The 19,344-nt window shown below is 42.8% G+C and overlaps 1 protein-coding gene across 1 annotated transcript in view; it reads left to right on the forward strand.

Annotated features, from left to right (window-relative positions):
• TBC1D32 (TBC1 domain family member 32) overlaps positions 1–19,344 on the forward strand; it is an 886,600-nt gene that overhangs the window by 775,094 nt on the left and 92,162 nt on the right. The window contains exon 33 of the mRNA XM_085611276.1: positions 7,150–7,338. Within this exon, the coding sequence (XP_085467402.1) occupies positions 7,150–7,338 (189 nt within the window). The remainder of the gene's footprint in view (positions 1–7,149; positions 7,339–19,344) is intronic.

Raw genomic sequence — 19,344 nt, forward strand, 5'->3', positions numbered from 1 at the left:
AGGGCCCCCCTTGAAAAGAGGAAAAGAAGGATCCATGGACTCCCCCCTCATGTCCTCCTGCAGACAAGTGTTGTCACTCACTGTGACTGCCTTGAGGAGGGTCTCTATGCCCCTTTGTATTGAAGTCCGGGTTGCCGTCTAAGTATTGAAAGATGGACCAGTGGGTTCAAACAGCTGGTCTCCTTTTCCTACTGCACTGAACTATGTGTGCAGCTTGCTTGGAGGTGGTGCATTTATTGTGAAATTATCCGGTCTGCCCCCAGTGCACCAAGTTATAATGCGCATCACTGTAGACCCGGGCACTGCATCCTGTCTTTGATACTGGCCCATAACTGAAGTCACTTGCCTTGATCAATACACCAGTTTCCCAATGGCATAGGAATAAATGGCTGTCTATCAAGAGCAAAACATGGCAGGGGCATTAGCACTTCCACGATTCGGTTTTTGTCAGTGGTCAGCTTACATTTCGGATGGTGTTTCCAGGGCAAATCAGCTCCTGCTGAAAATGATTAATGTCTCCACCTCAAACAATTGTGGTGTTATTACAAGTAAGCTATAATAAACTTAAGTCCAAACTGCAATGGCAGATCAGAGAAAACCAATGGAACATATATCAAACTTAAACGTAGAAGACTTGGACATTCTGGCTGTGTTGGAAGAATTGGAGTCCAACCCCAAGAACGACAGCTTGGTAACAACACAGCAACAATCAGGGGGAAAGTATGGGGCACAATACATGTAGTTTTCAATCAATTCATTAATGGAAAATTCGAAAAATATAAATCCAAGCAGGTACGTTTTTTGCAATATCTATCGTCTATTCAGACAACATAAATATAAATTAATTCAAAGCCTAGAAACAAAGACAAAGAAAATAGTCCATTAGCGTATTCAACGATATATACAATCTAACACAAATTTAAAAAGAGTATTGTGCAATACTTTTGTAGAAAATGTTTTGCCAGACTTAGCAGTTGATGAAATGATAACATGACTCATCGAGTAATGAATTTCTTATCACACTGTTGAACATTATTCATTTCTTTCTTTTTTATGAATTCCAAAATCAATATCCCATAAACCCTATCATATACAGTTCAATTGTATTAACCTCATTCTAGTAATAGTACAATCTTGTTCTGATACATTCATTATATTTTTTAACATTATGCATATAGTTCACTTAGGTCCCACGTAAAAACATTTTTCATATGTACATTGAATTGGCCACAGAGGATTTCTTAGATTTTTATTGTAACCTAACGTCTTCTGATATATAATTCATTTCAAATGATCCGTTTTACCCATACTCTACTCATAATCTTGCTTCACTATTAAATATCAGTTGTACTAAATAACACTGACTCAATGTTATATCCATTGCTAGGTGAACCAATAAAACATTTGTATGCAGTAACAATTTTATAGACATTGAAACTAAGGTGGATTACTCTCAAAGAAATACATAGATGAACTCCATGGAATACAATACATTAAATAAATGATATATAACCCCAAACCAAGATTTGGAAAAAATAAAGCAATGAAGGCAAGATACAAATAGGATCCCATGGTTAGCACTGTCGAGAAGTTAATAATTTATTATAATAATGTTGCCTCTTTACATACAGTATATATGTCTTGTGAAATATACTTTCTTACAGAACATTGATCTTGTGTTAAATCCAGTATTGGGTTAAAGCTGGACAAATTGCTACCACACTGGAAAGGCACATGCAATGTGTTGTTAAGGAACCCATATACTTATTAAGTCTGTGTGTTATATATACATAGTTCATCCATGAACCCCAATTCTTTTCCTGTGAAGACTCCTGCCAAGAGTTGCAAAAACCTTGAGACCTTTAGGAAGTGGATGTTTTACTCAGCCAGTCTTCCCTCCGGTAGGTCAGTGCCACCTGTGTGCTGCGAAGGTATACCATGCGTTATACAACATGGTTGGCGAGATCATATCAGCAGTCTCTAAAACATTCTGAACCAATTCGGCTCAAACCATCCAGGATAGTCATGACTCAGAAAAGTACATTATCCACTTGGGCTGGACACTTCTGACTGCTTGGGGAAAGCAGTTGGCACTAGCATGGTTCTTCAGTGGCACACTTAGATGGGATCCACGGGCTTCTCGGAAGACATGCACGCCTATTTAATGGACATGCGGTTTGAAGGGTATAGCCTGTTTGGTGAGAAGGCCAATTGGGCTTTGAAATGCTTTAAGGAAAGCTGGGCCACTGAACATTACCTAGGCCTTTTCACTCCTGCAAAACAGTATCCTCACCATTTTCACCACTTTTGAGGTTACTCCAGAGGATTGGCGTACTGACCATGCCAAGACCTACTGCCCCGCAGCAAACACCCTGGTCCTTTTGAAGTTGGGGCGGAGAATAAGTAAGCAACACACAGGTCATCAAGAGCAACAAACTTTCTAGTCATCTGGCCGTCTAGCATCCACCTCCAAGCTGCTTTATTTGCCCTTAGTGGTGCACAACCATTTCGGTTGGAGGCAGAGTCATATAATTCCTCCAGGGGTGGAAAAATATAACACGCAACAGGTGGGTCCTATACATCATCCATCAAGGCTATGCCCTGCTATTCCTTTTCAACCCGCCACACTTCCCACCAATGTTCAATCATCACTCAGAAGAGCACTTTTCATTTTGCTCCAAGACGTGCAGTTCCTTTTGGTCTGAGGAGCCATAGAAAGGGTTCCGGACCAGGAATTAAGGATAGGCTGTTACTCCTGTTATTTCCTTGTGCCGAAGAAGGATGAAGACCTTTGTCCTATTTTAGATCTATGCTCTCTGAATGCCTTCCTCATGGAAGAACACGTTCAAGATGCTCACGCTGGCCCAGCTTTTGTTTGCCCCAGATCTAGGTCACTGGATTGTGGTTTTGGACTTGCAAGAGGCTTACTTTCATATACATGTCCTACAGTCCCATAAACCAGTTTTGCCCTACCTCGACTACTGGCTGTTGAAATCGGACACCATACAGTCACTCATTGATCACCCGCAGACAACAACAGACCTCCTAAAATCATTTGCTTTCACTATCAAAATTCCAAAGTGACACCTAACTCCTTCGCAGAGGCTCCCTTTCATTGGGGCCAGCCTGGATGTGGTGCAGGTTCGGGCCTTTCCTCAATCACGATGAGTCCTGGATCTTGATGAGAGTGTTGTGATTCTTCTGGGCGTCTTGGCATTGGCGATCCTCCTCTATCCAGCTCATCGACTCTGCTAGGTGGCATATGCAGGCTCTGCATTGAAACCTGAAGTCTCAGTGGGCCCAAGACCAGGGGAACCCAAACCTGCACAATCTGCAACTCTATGCTTGGAGATTGAGCAACGGCAGTTAACAGCATTTGATTTTCCTCCCAAAGTTGTGGAAGTCATTCTGGCTGCCAGGCGCCCTACTAAGTCTGTCTACGTCAGTCACTGTGACGAGTTTGTAGCCTGGTGCGACAGTAACAATACTGATCCATTGCAGGCTAAACGTTTGGCTCTCCTATTGTTCACTCTGTTTCTAGTTCAGCAAAAGCTTGCATTGGGCACTGTTAAAGGTTATCGGCCTGCCTTTTCCGCCTTTTTACATTGACTGGACTGACTGTCCATGTTAAAATCACCTCTTGTGATGAGATTTTTTAAGTTTTGAATAATTTATTTCCTCCAAAACCATTTGTGATCTTACAGTGGGATCTTAGTTTGTTTCTCACTTTCTTCATGTGTATGCCTTTCGAACCCATGCACAGCTCTCCATTACGACTCTTGGCCTTGAAATCAGTGTTTCTGGTTGCGGCGAACTCGGCCTGTTGCGTCGGCGAACTCCAAGCTTTCTCATGTAGCGGTCTTTTGCACCTTTTTTCCAGACAAAGTGATACTGCAGACCATGGTGGCCTTTTTACCTAAAGTGGTTTTGGCTTTTCATGTCGGGCAATCCACCGTTTTCCAGTGTTCCTCGCCTCACCCCTCCAAAGAGGAGGAGAGTTTCCATTGGCTGGATCCTGAGACAGTTTTCAGTTTCTACATCCATCTTGCTGGAGCCACGTGGTACACCTACCAGTGCTGGGAAGTCCTTGTTGGGGGAAAACGTTTCCAGACCACTCGGAAGCCTGGAAGGAGTCTTCATAAGTTGAACAATCTGAAGAAAGGCAATGTATCCATTATAAATATTGTTACCAAAGGTAAGTAACAGTTTCTTTTCGGATATGATCTTTGAATGACATCTTAGACCCTGCAGTTAAGATTAAAATAACTTTTTTCCCTGTTGGATTCTGTCAGTCTATTATCCCTTCAGATATAACTCTGATGTATATGCCTGTATAATCCGTGACTTGGCTGTCCGGAGAATTGCGAGGTTTTTTTTTTCTTTGCCCCCGCCGTAGCCAAAAAGATTAACAGTTATTGTCGAATATAGTAAAACACTACTTGGAAGGAAGGAGCATATTAGAAAAATAAAATGAAGTGAATCCTATCATGGAAAAAAATTTATATTTAAAATAGGAATCCGTGTGTAATTGAATTTTCTGAAATGCCTGTTTTATGGGGGCTTATGAACCTGCAACATCTCCACTGAGGATCAGGCTTCCTTGGCCCGCCATGACAGTCTGCCCTTTCAGATCCTATAGCTTTGTGGCATTGTTTTATGCCAAATGGGCTATAAAATGCAGTTTTCGTTCCCTTTTTCATCCCCTTGCCCAGGCCTTATACACTCCATCTGCTACGTGCGCTGGCTGTTTGACCTCACCACTTTGAAACATCACCAATCGCTACTGATAATGTGATTGAAATGTCAAATAAGGGTAATGTAGCGTTCAGTTGCCTACACTGAGAAACAAAATGAAGGAATATAACTAAGAGATTCTGAAGTGGCCCCTATGCATGCCAGCATCCTGGTGTGGGTGTCTTCCAGGCTGAACAGCGAGGTCTAAAATAAAATGAGCTGCCACTCGTGTCCTTTCTGCATCTGCTTTCTTTGATTTGTATCCATTCCATTATCCCCGCCATGTACAGCCTTTTGATTTGACAGATGAGTCTCGCGTCTTCTAAAGTGGGACAGATATGATTTATAAGTCTGGGTTAGGCGAAGGATCAGCTTTTCTCCCGCCGTTCAAAGCACTCTTTTTTATTTTTGTATTCCTTTCTCTGCTGCTTACGGTAAATAGTTGCTTACCTTTTAAGCCTTGTAATACGTGCAATATTTTTTCCATTAATAGTGAGTGTACCTCATACCAACAAATATTGCGTCTCACAGATTCCAGTAAACGTATATCAGGATAGAACTCCATCACAAGACCCAAAGTTATTGGAGCGCTTTACATCAGGGCCATCACAGGGGAGATTTAGTGATTTGCCTACAATCCCAGGATGTTGAGCCAACGCCGAGACTCCAACCTATTTCCCCAGTTCCAAAGTCTGTAGCTCTGGTTACTATGCCACATCCACTCCTTGCTTTTTTACCTGTGGTTGCAGCACTTGGTGTTAAATAAATGCAGCTAGTTTCCTTAGTTACTTTATCTAGGTGAGATGCCTGAGGTGCCCTTCCGGGTCAGGGAGGACCTAGACTGGCAGTTCGGTGTGGACTGTTCCTGTTGGAGCAGGGTCGAGACTGCTTTTCATATGGCTGGATCCAAGCTGAGGTGGCATGGTGGGCAAAAGAACAATGGGTTGGAATGCTACTCAAGCGATTGCCAGTGGTGAGACGTATTGCAAGCATGTCTCCCATCACCCTTTGTGTGTTTGGTGCCCTTGTTGATGCCAGGGATCTTCAGAAAAACTTTCTTCATGTTTTTGTTGCTTGGTCTGGATGGTGGCTCTCTCAGAAATGTGTCTAAGGTTAATTATACTATGTTTACTTACCTTTATTGCACAAAATGTAGTGGTACAAAACACATATTTCGCATGGAACTGTAAACCATGGAAAATATTCTTCAGAATTATGTGAAATTTGAGGTTCTTACTCCTAAGGACAGACCCAAGCTACTCTGTAGAGCTTTACTACCATCGTCCATTGCTTAATCAACCTTCTACTTATGAATGGTAAACAATGCTTGAACATGCTAATCCCAATAACTTGCCTTTATTGGGTGCACTTTGCAGAGAAAAGCTTCAGCAGTGTTTTCCTTCTACTGACTGCATTTTTGTTTCAAAAGCAAAGGGTATTTTCTTTCCGTAAATTCTACTTTAGTCACTACATAGTTATATATTTTCTCTTATTTTTATTAAAGCCACCCAAAGAGATTGTTCCAGCATTTTACTTACTGTTTTCAATAAATATTTAATCCCAAATAGTCTCAGGCGCTTTCAGTTTGGCCACAAGTCACAGATTCTTCCTCGATAAAATAATTGTTCGCACCTCTCCCTCTTTTCTCATAAAAGTGGTATCTTCTTTTCACGTGGGCCAATCCACTCTAATATCTTTCTTTCTTTGTAATCCTCATCCCAACATAGTGGAGAAGTGACTCTACACCATGGGGCATTCTTTGCATACTTTTACTGAACATGTATGCCTTACTGCCGAAGCATGCATTGATGGATATTTAGCATAGCTGGGCTGCATGATTTTTTTGGTTTACTAGCACTACTCGTTCTTGCCTTCCACAGTGTATTATTTGTGACTCATTTAAAAGGTGAGGAATATGCAAGAAGATGTATCCATCAGAAGAAAAAGTTACTTACATTTGGTAACAATATTTACTGTGGTTACATAAATTTCAAGCCTATTCCTGGCCACCCTTCCTTTTCCCCTGTGAGTTGTGTTGCAATTAAACTTGTCCTCTTTAATCCGTGGGAAAAATATATACGAATATTTCATTTTCGCCGATTTAGAGGTCAGCTAAGGGAATATATTGCATTAAAAATTGATTCCCATATGAAGAAAAAAGTTAAAATATTTTTGGTTAAAAACTGAGAATTGACAGTGTGCTGCCTCTGCATATGCTAAATTTTGACACTTAATTCATGCCCAAAATGTATGTGCCGCCTTCATTTGCATGTGTAAATTATGAATATCACAGGCTTAGCCTACCATATTATAAAATAGACTTTTGTACATATACCGGATGCCCTGTTTCTTTAAAGTAGCAGAAGCATGTTATTTTCCACAGTTTACCAATAGTGTTTTGTCTTCTGTTTTCAGATGTGCCAGCATTGGCTAACTCAGTGCTTCTGGAACTATTTAAACTGGCCCGATATATGTCATTACATTGCCACATGTATTCTCCTTGGGCCTGATTACCAGATATACATGTGCATATCTGTCTTCAAACACTTACAGCAAGATATCCTCCTGCACACCCAGACTAAAGATCTGCAGGTTTTTCTGAAAGTGAGTATATATTTGTCTTGTTTAAGGTAAAATGTTCTTGATGTAATTAGAAGGCCTTGTTCAGAGTTGTTACCATGTTTTTCATCAGCTTTGGTTTTATCTTCAGTGCCCCACCAGCCTTGTGTAATCAGAAAAATTTCTGACTGCAAAATACATACTTACTTATGCCTGCTACCCCTCCTGGGGTATAGGCCATCAAACAGAACTCTCCAGTCATCTCTGTCCTGGGCTTTTTCAATCTGACTCCGGGTTTAACCCATCACATTGCAGTCATCCTCGAGGCCTCAGCTCCAGGTGTTTCTAGGCCTTTTTCTTTTTCTTTTCCCTTGAGGGTTCCGATTCAGGGCTTGCTTGGAGGTGTGACCTATCATGCCCCAGCGTCTTTTCTTGATTTCTTCATGAGCAGGGAGTTTCGCTGGTTGTGTTTAACCAGCAGATTTGCAGGATTTTTCACTGAAAACCCTGATCTTGGTTTGCTGCATTCGGTCCTTGGCGCTCCAGATCATCTTTAGCTGAATGAAGGCAGACCTTGCTTTGCCGACTCTTGCCATGATTTTGGCATCTGTGCCACTCTCCTTGTGTAAGACACTGCCCAAGTAGGTCAAAGCCTCAACCAGTGCATCGCCTGCAAGAGTGAATGCAGATGTGCTTGCCGTGTTAGCCTTCAGGATATTGTTTTTTCCCCTGAGGATGTCGAGGCCAAGTTGTACTGATACGGCTGCCACACCATCGGTCTTCTCTTGCATCTACAGATGGGTATGGGAGAGTAGGTTCAGGTCATCTCCAAAGTCCATGTCGTCGAGCTGCGTCCAAGGGGTTCACTGGATGACATTTCTTTACCTTGCTGTGGATGTCTTCGTGATCCAGTCTATGACCAGCAGGAAGAGAAAAGGCAAGAACAAACAGCCCTGGCGGACTCCAGTCCTCACTTGGAATGCTTGCATGTGTGAGTTGTCCTCCATGAACTATCTTGCAGGTCATTCCCTCGTAAAGAGATCCTGATGACTCTTACAAGTTTATCTGGGCCACTATAATGTTGAAGGAGTTGCCAAAGGATGTCTCTGTCCACGCTGTCAAATCCCTTTTCTTAGTCAATGAAGTTGACATAGAGAGGAGAGTTCCATTCCATGGACTGCTTAATAATGATGCTCAATGTTGCATTCTGGTCTGTAAAGGATCTATCTTTGCAGAAGCCACCTTGCTAATCTCACAACTGAGCATCAACTCTGCTTGAGGCATGTGCTGCTGCTGCCTAGACGTGTTGTGTGACCCACAAAGCCAACAACAGTGCCTTAGTATGCTGCACCCAGCGCTGCCCCCATAACCCCATGGCGTGAAGGCTGCTACTGCTGACAACTTGTGACTGCTACTAAGGTCTGTCACGCTGCTTGTGTTAAGCAGCAAGATCCGAGATGTGGGGAAAGTGTGAACACTTGCAAGATACAACTGAACCGACCTCCGGATTACTGAACTTAGTAGCTGGCTCATGTAAGCCAAATAGTGAACTTGCATCTGTGCTGATTCCCTCCCCTCATCTTTCCTTTGCTGCTAGAATACTGTATTCGAATAGGAAGTCAGACTTTTGGAGTGGTGCACCGCTCGTTATTGATACAAGTGGTACTCAATTAGTCTTATGATGTTAAAAGTCGTGAATAATTCTATATTTTCAAAAAATTGCCAGCCAACGCGTTTCGTTCATGAAAATGAATTTCTTCAGGGCATGAGTTCACGTTCCACATTCTGAGAGTAGGGCTTGGTGTTGAGCTGTCCGCTTCTTATCATAGAAGCAGACAGCTCAACACCCAGCCCTACTTTCAGATACATCACACACCAGCCCTAACCAAGGTGGCCTGTGCAACTCGGGCTACCACCCTACACTGCTGTTTTCCTCAACCAGAAACGTGAACTCATGCCCTGAAGAAGTTCATTTTCATGAACGAAACGCGTTGGCTGGCAATTTTTTGAAAATAAAGAATTATTCAAGACTTTTAACATCATAAGACTCATTGACTACCACATGTCTCAATAACGAGCGGTGCACCACTCCGAAAGTCTGACTTCCTCATTTGTCTGCATAGCAGTTGGCACTCAATGACGGCGAGTGCTAGAGCAGTTTTGTGCACACTCAACCAGATTGACTATTTTTCATACACAACAAGGGAACATCACAGGGAAGTGCGGTCACTGTGTCCGCCGTTGTTTGGAACTACAATTTACTGTATTTGAATACTCTAGTCATGCAGGAACTGTAATAATTCTACTAAAACCTTGTGGTTGGTGTGGGAACTGTAGAAATTGGCAAGAGCACAATAGTTGTGTTTAGTAGAACCCTGTAGCATTACAGTGTATGGTATTTGGTTTACTGTGATATTAACGTACTTCTCTTCAACTAAAACAGGCACTGGACTGAACAGTAAGTTATTGTGTCAGTTGTTTGACTGTTTGAGTTGGGAATTGCTGTCCCCACACTATCTCCCCGAGAAGCCTTTGACTGATTGCTTTCTTGCCCTGAGGATAAACAACCTCAGCCACCACTGTGTTGCCCAGCAGCTTTCTGCGGACCTACTAAACTGTGTCTGACTTGACCCAATTGTTTGAGTACTCAGTGAGGTTAAAACATAGATATTGAGACGCGATTGAGATCTTCACTAGCAGATCGTTAGGTATAATTAGCTTTATAGTTGCTTGTACATTAGTTTGAATGTGATGCTCCATGTTCAGTTCTGGTTGTGTACTCAGTCATATCTATGTCCTCAGGTGCTGTATAGTATCTCCCATTGTCAGTAGATCTGTTGGACCTGTCTTCATGGGGAGTGTCATGAGAGAGGTGTGGTGCTGGGAGAGATGTGGCGCAGTGGCCAGAGTGGCTGCCTCCAGAGCGTGGGGATCACAGTTTGATTCCCGGTGGCAGCTCAGCTCAACATCATGCCACTCTGGGCAATAGCTAACTTAATCTCCTTGACACCTTGAAACCTTAAGGGGTGATATGTTCGTGCTTTACAAGTATGGATTTATTTATTTATTCTTTGCAGTTTAAAATTGCGTTTTCCAAAGAGAGGTTAAATCCTACTAATTTTAGAGGAAACAGGCTTTGGATGTGGGCAAATTACATGGAGTCACTTTTTAGGTCAAGTCTACCAGAGATTTCAACTGCCTGGTTGCAAAAGATATGTTATGGGCTTACCAAGAACATACAGGGGTTGGAGCCCACCCATTGCTTACCATTGCTTGGTTTTCTTGTCACGCTTATTTGTCTGCTTCTTATTTGTGTCCTAGCTTGTCAATCTTGTGTTTGTCCCTCCCATTGACTATCTCCTCTTTACTATCACTTTTGATTGGCTGGCTTTTGTGCCTCCACTGCTTGCTTTCCGAGTACTACTTTTTATTTTTGGTTAAGCACTCCAAAAAAGTGCATGTATTTTCCAGCTATTTCTCTCGTGTACTTCTCTCCTCCTGCACTCCGTGTTGCTCGCTGTCGCATACGTGCTTCTCAAGCCCGCCCTCCACGTAGTGCTCACTTTTGTTTCCTCCCCCTTATTGCTTTCTTGCCCATGTGCTTCTATCCCACCTGCTGCACACTCTTTCTCTCGCCAGTTGCTTTTTCTCCATATGCCGATTATCTGTGTTGCTTTCTCAGCCCGTCTTCTCTGTCGCCTTTTGCCTCTTCTTTCAACCCCTCCACGTTGCTTCCCCATCCACATTCTTTGTTGCCTCTCCTCCGCCCTCCATTATGCTCCCACTCATGCTCTTTCAAAAAGAGCTTTTGTGCATATTTTTATTTTAATTTACCATTCCAACTCGGATAGGCAAATAAAAAGATTAAAAGAAGTCACATCATGGGCTAGTTTATTTTTTTATTTAGCCATGCTGTACAGCATCACTGAAAAACACTGACAATGCCAGTAGGTCTCAAAAGTGAGGCATGTTGTCTTTCTGTTTTTTGCTTGCTAATTGAGCTTGAAAACAAGTATTGAAAAAGCCAATAGGTCTCAAAGGCAATCTCCATTGTATTTGCCAATATTTGTTTTCGAACGCGATCAGCCAGGGGAATCAGAAACTTGACTGAAAATGCAAGCATTTAAATTGGCCAAGTTACTTGTCACCATTGAGCCGGATCCGGCCTGCATGTTTACTGTTTACAGATGTGTACTGCAGACCAACTCTGTATAAAAGGCCCTGGCACAGTCCAAGTGTTGTCATACACAAAGGTCGTCACACAGAAGTGAAAAAATCCGCAGGATTCGACAAGCTGTCTGTCTTTCATATGAATTAGTAGACAAAGGGACGATCCAACAGATTGCACTATTTCAGCAGGCCGACAGCTGCTCGCAGTTAACTGGTATGTTAAAATGTAACATGGATTTTGCTGTATATATATGTGGGAATGTTTTTCGTCTTCCCTGGAGTAAAAAACACAACATATACTGAAATCCCTTAAAGTACCACCGGCGGAAGGAGTTGCAAGAACAGTTTCTTTTTCTCCTATTGACAAAGGTGACAGTCTTTGCAACTCTTCTGAATGACACTTCTTACCCTTTGTGGTTTGGCCTTCATTGCTGTGAGATCTACACTCAGATGCATCATAACCTTCACATTCACTGTTGTGTGGATCCAAGTTTAAAGTAAATACAGCCATGGTCTGTATGTGACATCCTGGCCTTGAGAACTCGAGAATGCAGTATCATCCAATTCTAGTGGACGGAAAACCCATAAACATTAGCAGATTCGTTTAGGGGAACATTATCTTGCTGTATTTTGCTTCGTCAATTATATTAGATTCTATTTTACAAGTTTAATCAACTGAGCACATTGTGTTAAACAGTCTGAATGGCAATTTCAGTACTGTGCTCTAGCTTAAATTGTCTTCAGCATCTGGCTTTTATTTGTTTTCAGTTCGATGATCCATAAACATTGTTATGCGGCTCATTTGCATTTCAGGGTCTTGCTTTTCAAACAGTGTATGATATGTTAAGTCTATAATCATGTGATTCACTGTTCTGTAAACATGGGGCTTATATTTTAAGTGCATTGCTCCTCTAGCAGTTACTCAGTAGAATTCATATAACCTCCTAATTAAGCCAACGTCCTTTGTTTTACTTTCTTCTTCCAAGAATTCTGGCATTGTTAACCTCAAATTAAAATGTATTTGTATTCGATCTAAGCAGACCTTTTTGTACAAACAGATAAACACTGTTAGCATCAAAGAGGATTACACAAATATAAATAGATTATCTTATAAAAATGGTTGAAAGAGGAATCATTGTTGTGAGAATTGGTATAGAGTGTGCCAAAGAGGCTAGTAGACACAGACTCTACATTTTTAGCTGGTAGTGTTGTGTCCTTCTGCATCCTTTGTTCGAGGCTTCGTGATAGTCAAGCCTGCTTTACCAACGTCATGCACTCAGTAATATCTTGGAAGACGCCCTTTTACCATTGATATTCTTGTGACTCCATGCTCAGGCTGAGCTTAAGGGCGAACCATGCAGGAATATTTGGATGTTGAGGTCTAGCTCGAAGACTATAGCCTCCACTGTGTGACCCAGTAGCTCCTATTACCTCGTTTGTGGTGCTTGTTTCTCAATAGATACCATTCTTCGTTTCCTCTGCTTCATCATAGCGTATTGTCCAACTTTGGCGACCTTGCTTAACACATTGCCTCATACATGCCAACATTGCAGAACTAGAGGGAGGGGGATTTTGACAAATTAATCGGGGTGATATATTTTCTCCATTGACTTCTATTGAAGCAGAGGCAATTTTAGACGGGAGACCGCTAAAATTAAGTCATTTATGGCCCTAAAATTTGAGTGCGTCCCATCTGAATTGGGTCTCTTAGCATGTATGAGGCACCAATATTTTATCTTTGGCAGTTTTACATAACGCAAACAGAAACAGTTTGGAACTCTGCTTGATAAACTTATTTTTCTCCCAGGAGATTTTCTGGGATACACAGAATGTTTTGGGGCTGAGGCCTGTGATTTAAACCTGTATCCCCACTAGCACAGCAGAGGCACCGACCTTGCAAGTGCACTGCCACAGGATCGTATTTCAGATCAAGAACAAAATATATTATGTTTTTCCCTTACTTGGAAGGAGCACAAACTCAGTGCTATGGCGGGTAGAGAGGGTGACTAAGGTTGTGCAAGAGCAGATCATGATTCTGCAAACATTGGCTTTCTGCATGCAGCAATCGAGCGGCGGGAGATTAGCCTTGGAATCGGTAGTCTTCCGCTTGAATTAGGAGGGGCGGCATATAAATTGCCTGGGGATGCACATACATTTGTCCGTGGCTTCTGATGTCACAATTCTTGCAGAGCTTCACCCAGATCCTTTTCTTTCAAGTGGGTATTCCATGTAGCAGAAAAAGAGGACATGATTGAGACTTGCCACGGTTTCTTCCCTCCTGGGTACAACCGCTTTTATGATCTCTGGAGTCAAGTATGTTGCATCTTGCACACAGAACAACCCTTATCCCGATTTTCTAACTCATTTATATGCAGGCCCAAATGGTTTTATGGATTGAATGTGTGTCTCCAGGTAAAATATTCAAGTTTGTCGAGTTTATCTTCCAATTGCACTTTTCTCTATTGCCCTGTAAGTTTATTTTAGTAGCTCTTTAGTTTGTGGCAGTCTTTGACAATACCCACAAATAGGGTATTGCCAAATACCCTATTCAAGTCGACCAGTCTAAGCATTCTTTCAAGAATGTTCCCTTATGGTAAGCAGAAGGGACCTCTCTGACAAGTTCTTTGCAGTATTCGTTTATTGCATTGCTGCCATCTTACTGGTCAATTGTGGGGCATTAATGCACAGTCTGCTTCTAAGAGGGCTTTTAGTGTTGCTGGGGTGATTTGTAGTATTGATTTCTAAAATCATTTCAGTATCCCTCCTGGTAGGTAACTGGGTTGATGGAGTCACCATATTTTGCCCTATAGAGTAGTGCCCTATAGAGTACATAACTTTCTATTTTTGATTTAAATATGCTTGTGTTAGTTTTGGTTCCATTTCCATTCAATTTGTCAAATCGCACTACACCTTGTACTTTACTTCCTCTCTTTTTACTGCTTTGGAGAGTCGAGTATTCCAGGGTTATGGTGTGACTATTCTTATTCCTAGAATCCCTGCCATCACAATGTTTGTTAATCCGGATTTAATCTTTATATTTCCCTGGGTTATCATCTTAGTTTTTGTCATTTATTTTGATGTCATTTTCATTACAGTATGTCTGTTAGTATCCATAGTTCGTTTGAAGTATGTACTAGAAGAACTAAATCACATGTATATTGTAATAGAGGAACTTTTCTATGGACAATGCCTGGGTACATCTGTGGCGTTTGTTACCCATTTCTCCGGAACTCTATTCATATGTACTGTAGGGGATAGCGAGGCAATAGACATATTTGTTTCATCCCTATTTTTGTTTAAAAAAAATAAAAACAAAAATCGGTCCGATTTCCTTTTATACCATACCACGCTTTTAGAGTTTGCATGACGCTCTTTCAGAAGTCATGCCAGATGAGCATTGATGTTCAAGTTTTCCACTTTTGTCCACAGTTTACTTTGGTTTACGAGATCGAAGTCTGATTAAAAAAAATAAACAAGAAAAGCAGCAGATTTTGTACTTTTTCACCAGGTTTTACAGAATGAAGCCATGGTACACTTTGGACATGCCTTTACGAAAGCTTCCCTGGTAAGTTGTGATCAGTTGGGCATCATTAGCCATTCCCAGATGTTCTGGAGAATGATTTTCGTAAAGGTCTTTCCCTTAGCATCAGTCAGGCTGATCGGTTTATAGAAGCAGGGTTTTTGGGTGGAGTCTATTTTGTAGAAGACAATCAGGGCGCTATTCCCCTAGAAAGTCATGCATATCAGGTTAGATACAGAGTTTGAAAATAAGTTAGAGTAAGGGGACCTTCCAGGTTTGGTAGTGCCTAATAAATTTATTGGATAGCAGATTTGGTCATGGGTCTATTCCAGTTTCAGAACTTCTATCTTCTTCGCAAATTGTTGTGATCAGAACCAATCTATTATATCTTTTGCTTGCTAGTTTCTTCTGTGAATAAGCACTGCTGCTCATTTGGTCCTAGGCATTTGCTCGAGGCTATCTTCTTGCAATAAAGATGCCTTTGAGATGTAAGGTCCCCTGATCAAGTGTTAGCATATTCCCTAGATGTGGAACTTTATCATCTGCACCCCAGGCTGCATCTACCGGAATTCCTTAGAAAGCTTTGTACATGATTGTTTACTGAATTCTTCAGATTTCATGTTCACCTACTCTTCTTTCTTCCTAGCATTTAAGTCTCCATATTCTTTTCTGTACTTCATGACTTCTATTTCCATAATGTTCCATAGGAGTTTCGTTTTTTTCACTGCACATTCTTCATTGAACGACATAGTTCCTGGCTTGTGAAGCTCTTGCCCTTTGGCCTGTCCTAGCTGTGTTTTATTTTACTTTTCTCAATGTCCACATTGCACACCCGTCTAGCAGAAAGGCATATAGTGCTAACAGTTTTTACTTTGATATTTTATCGGAGGTGATGTCTCTTAGGCCAATTGCCTCAGTGATGGTGTCTTTTTTTTGTGGGCATCTTCCAAAACAGCCATCCTTCCTGCTCTTCTATGTTTATTCCTGTCAATTTATGTAATGATCGGTACACGTATTCTGCTATATCTTCATCTATGACCTAAGGGCCTGTGTATAGAGATATCTTTGTGTTTACAGTCACAAGTGTTAGTTTGTGTTTGCTTTCTACTTTTTACAGTGCATGTGTCTCTTTTAATTGGGGTCATGTCAAGAATCGGATGAACATTAAGCTGATCAATGAGTTGATGGAGATGTTACAAAAGAACATGGCTAATGGTAGATCCTGGGGCATAGTGTGGTTGGCATAGACTAAGAAGTCTCCATTTTCTATTTGGAAACACTGCCATGATTGTTGTGGATAGGGTCTCTTGCTAGCTTTTTTATCTATAGGACACTTTTTGCTTCACCCCTCCCCTCCCCTACCATCCTGTTTTGTATTAAAATCACCTACAATGAGGACGCAGCCATCCTCTCGCTGGATGCACGAATGGCGTTTGACCGGGTGGAATGGCCGTTCCTCTTCGCTGTCCTTCGCCACGTAGGATTCGGCCCCAAGATGTGCGCTTGGATTCAGCTTCTGTATACCGAGCCGCTGGCACAGGTGGTGGTTAATGGCCATATTTCAGACCCCTTCCCGTTGGGGCGGGGGACGCGACAGGGATGCCCTCTTTCCCCGCTCCTTTTTGCTTTGGCTCTGGAGCCGCTGGCGGCGTGGCTGCGGCAGGACCCGGTGATCCGGGGACTAAGGTGGACAATGGGGTGGGAGGATCGCATTTCCCTCTACGCTGACGACATCCTGTTGTACTTAGCCTCCCCAGCCCGCTCGATCGTTTGTCTCCTGGATATCTGTGCGTCTTACGGGAGGGTCTCGGGCTACGAGATTAACTGGGAAAAGTCCATTGTCTACATGCTCCGCGGCTCTCCGCCTAGGCTCCCGCGGGATTGTGCGATTCGGGTGGTGACGGACGGGTTCAAATACCTGGGAATCTATGTGACAGCTGATAGGGACCGCTTTATAGCTGAAAATCTGACGCAGCCTCTGCTTCGGTTTCGAAGCGATGTCAAACATTGGCGCTCCTTGCCCTTGACGTTGCTGGGAAGGGCCGCCCTCTTCAAAATGATGGCTCTCCCTAGATTTGTGTATATACTTCAGAATACCCCCTTCCCGGTGCCCCCAACATACTTCGCCGCCGTCAATGCAGAAGTCACCAGCCTACTCTGGGAGGACAGGACGCCGTGGAGAGCACTCCACAAGCTCACCAGGGGGTGGTACGACGGTGGGATAGCCCTCCCAGACATACGACTGTACTATTGGGCAGCGCAGCTCACGGTGATAAGCCAGTGGTTGCATGTGTCAGGGGACGACCCGGCATATCGTATGGATCGGCACCTGCTGGGGGCTGAGGGGGTCATGGGGGCGCTCTACAACCATAAAAGGGGCCGGTGCCCTCCAGGCCCCACGACACACACCCTCCAGCTATGGTTTGCGGCGCAGCGGGCTCTGGGCTGGGCTGGGCAAATCACCCAAGCTACGCCATTGTGGGAGGCAAAACAGTTGGGGGTGCTACGTACCACTAAGGGGTTCCATCAATGGGACCTCATTGGCATCTCCAGGGTGGGTGACCTTTGGAAGAAGGGAGAAATGGTCACATTTACACAACTACAAGCAGATTTTGACCTGGCTGCCACTGAGGGGTTCAGGTACATGCAAATCCGTCACGCACTCCAGGCGGCGGTCCCGCCGGGGACTCGACTTCCGGAGTCGTCGCCGCTGGAGGATCGGCTCCTCACAGAACACCTGACACAGAGGGCGACCTCCCTAACATACAGAAAGCTGATAAACGACCGGCCAGATCCTTTCGAGGCTCTTAAAAACCGATGGGAGGCTGAGCTGGGGGACACACATGCCTGTTTTTGCCAGGGCCCTGTGTTACTGCTCGCTATGCACTAGTGTTATTCCCTGCCACTGCTACAGCTGCCTCTTCACAGGCTTGTACAGGCTGACCATAAAATGCCCCTTGTTATCCATGCAACCACTTTGAGTAAGATCAGCTACTGAGGGGTGTTGATGGCACAGTGGTGTTCAGTCCTTCACCACCCAGTGCTCAGTTGAGCCTTATGTAACCTCTCCATAGCTCAGCAGTAGAAGGGGCTGTTTGATTGGCATTTCAAGTCTAGAAAGAGGTGTCACACCTCCACTAGCCTTATCCTGATCTTGTTTTCTCTGTCACAGCTGCTTTGTTTCTGCTGGGGAGCTGGTAGTGACATAACACGATGGAGAGAACACTGGGAGACGTGGGAAAACATAAGGAAGCTGCAGTGAATGGGTATAGGCAGGGGTGGTTACTTGGCAGTAGTAGCAGGTGTGGATGGTGCTGATCTGGCATAGCCAGAGAAAGGAAGTGGGAGGCAGTGGCGGTACTCAACTGGTGTTTCAGATCAGCTGTTCCTGAAAGAATCAAATAGTAATGCAAGGATTATGGCTGAATCGGTTTAACATTACTGAAAGATTTGCTACATATAATTCAATGTCAACTTCCATCTACATAGTTTAAATAGTTTGTTTCACACACTCTTCACTCAATCTTTTTGTCCCTGTTCCTTGGAGACTTTTTGCCCACAGTTTATTTAATTTGTAAATAGCGTGCACGCACCTGTACCAGTAGACAATAGTCAACTGTCTTCGTCTTATTGATTATGGTGGGTGATAGTCTAAAATCAGTTGAATAAAAAAGGAGATATTGGATAGATGTCTCAATAGCAAATCCAATGAACCTGGAGTAGGATCGCACTATAAGAAATATCAACAACTCCTCTGTAATCAGCCCCATGATCTTGCACCCACAGATGTATTACCAGTGAAGTGAAGCCTCCAAATCCTCCTCTCAACTGATTAAAGTTTCTAAAACAGAAAGAGGAGGTGTAATATTAGCTCAGAGCTGCAAAAGGATGAATGAATTCATTAAATCTGTAATTGCCACTGAATCACTGCTGGATTTACCCCAGAAATCTCCAGAAGGGCGTAAAACAGACAACTAGGTCATTGCCTCTTAAAAAATTGCTGGAAAAGATAACAAAGAAGATGAGTTGGAGAAAAAGCTAGCCAGAAACAAAATCACTATAATTTCCCACCACAAAACTTGGCCTACAACAACTATTGAGTTTGACAACTATTTCTCTCTCCAGCCGTTCAACTAGAAGTAAAATAGACCACCCAGCAGATGGGCAGATGGCCGTAATTTACAAAATTCTGAAAATGAAAGTAATAAGGATTTTTACCTATGTACACTATAGAATAAGAGTCGAATACTTTTGACGAACTTACTTTGGTAAATTTATATATTCCTCCGGAGCGTCAATTTGATCATTATATGTTGTTGGCAATGTTTTGGGAAGACATAAAGAAATCATCCACTGATATT

Source organism: Triturus cristatus, chromosome 6 (genome assembly GCF_964204655.1).
Source record: "Triturus cristatus chromosome 6, aTriCri1.1, whole genome shotgun sequence".
Taxonomy (NCBI): Eukaryota; Metazoa; Chordata; class Amphibia; order Caudata; family Salamandridae; genus Triturus; species Triturus cristatus.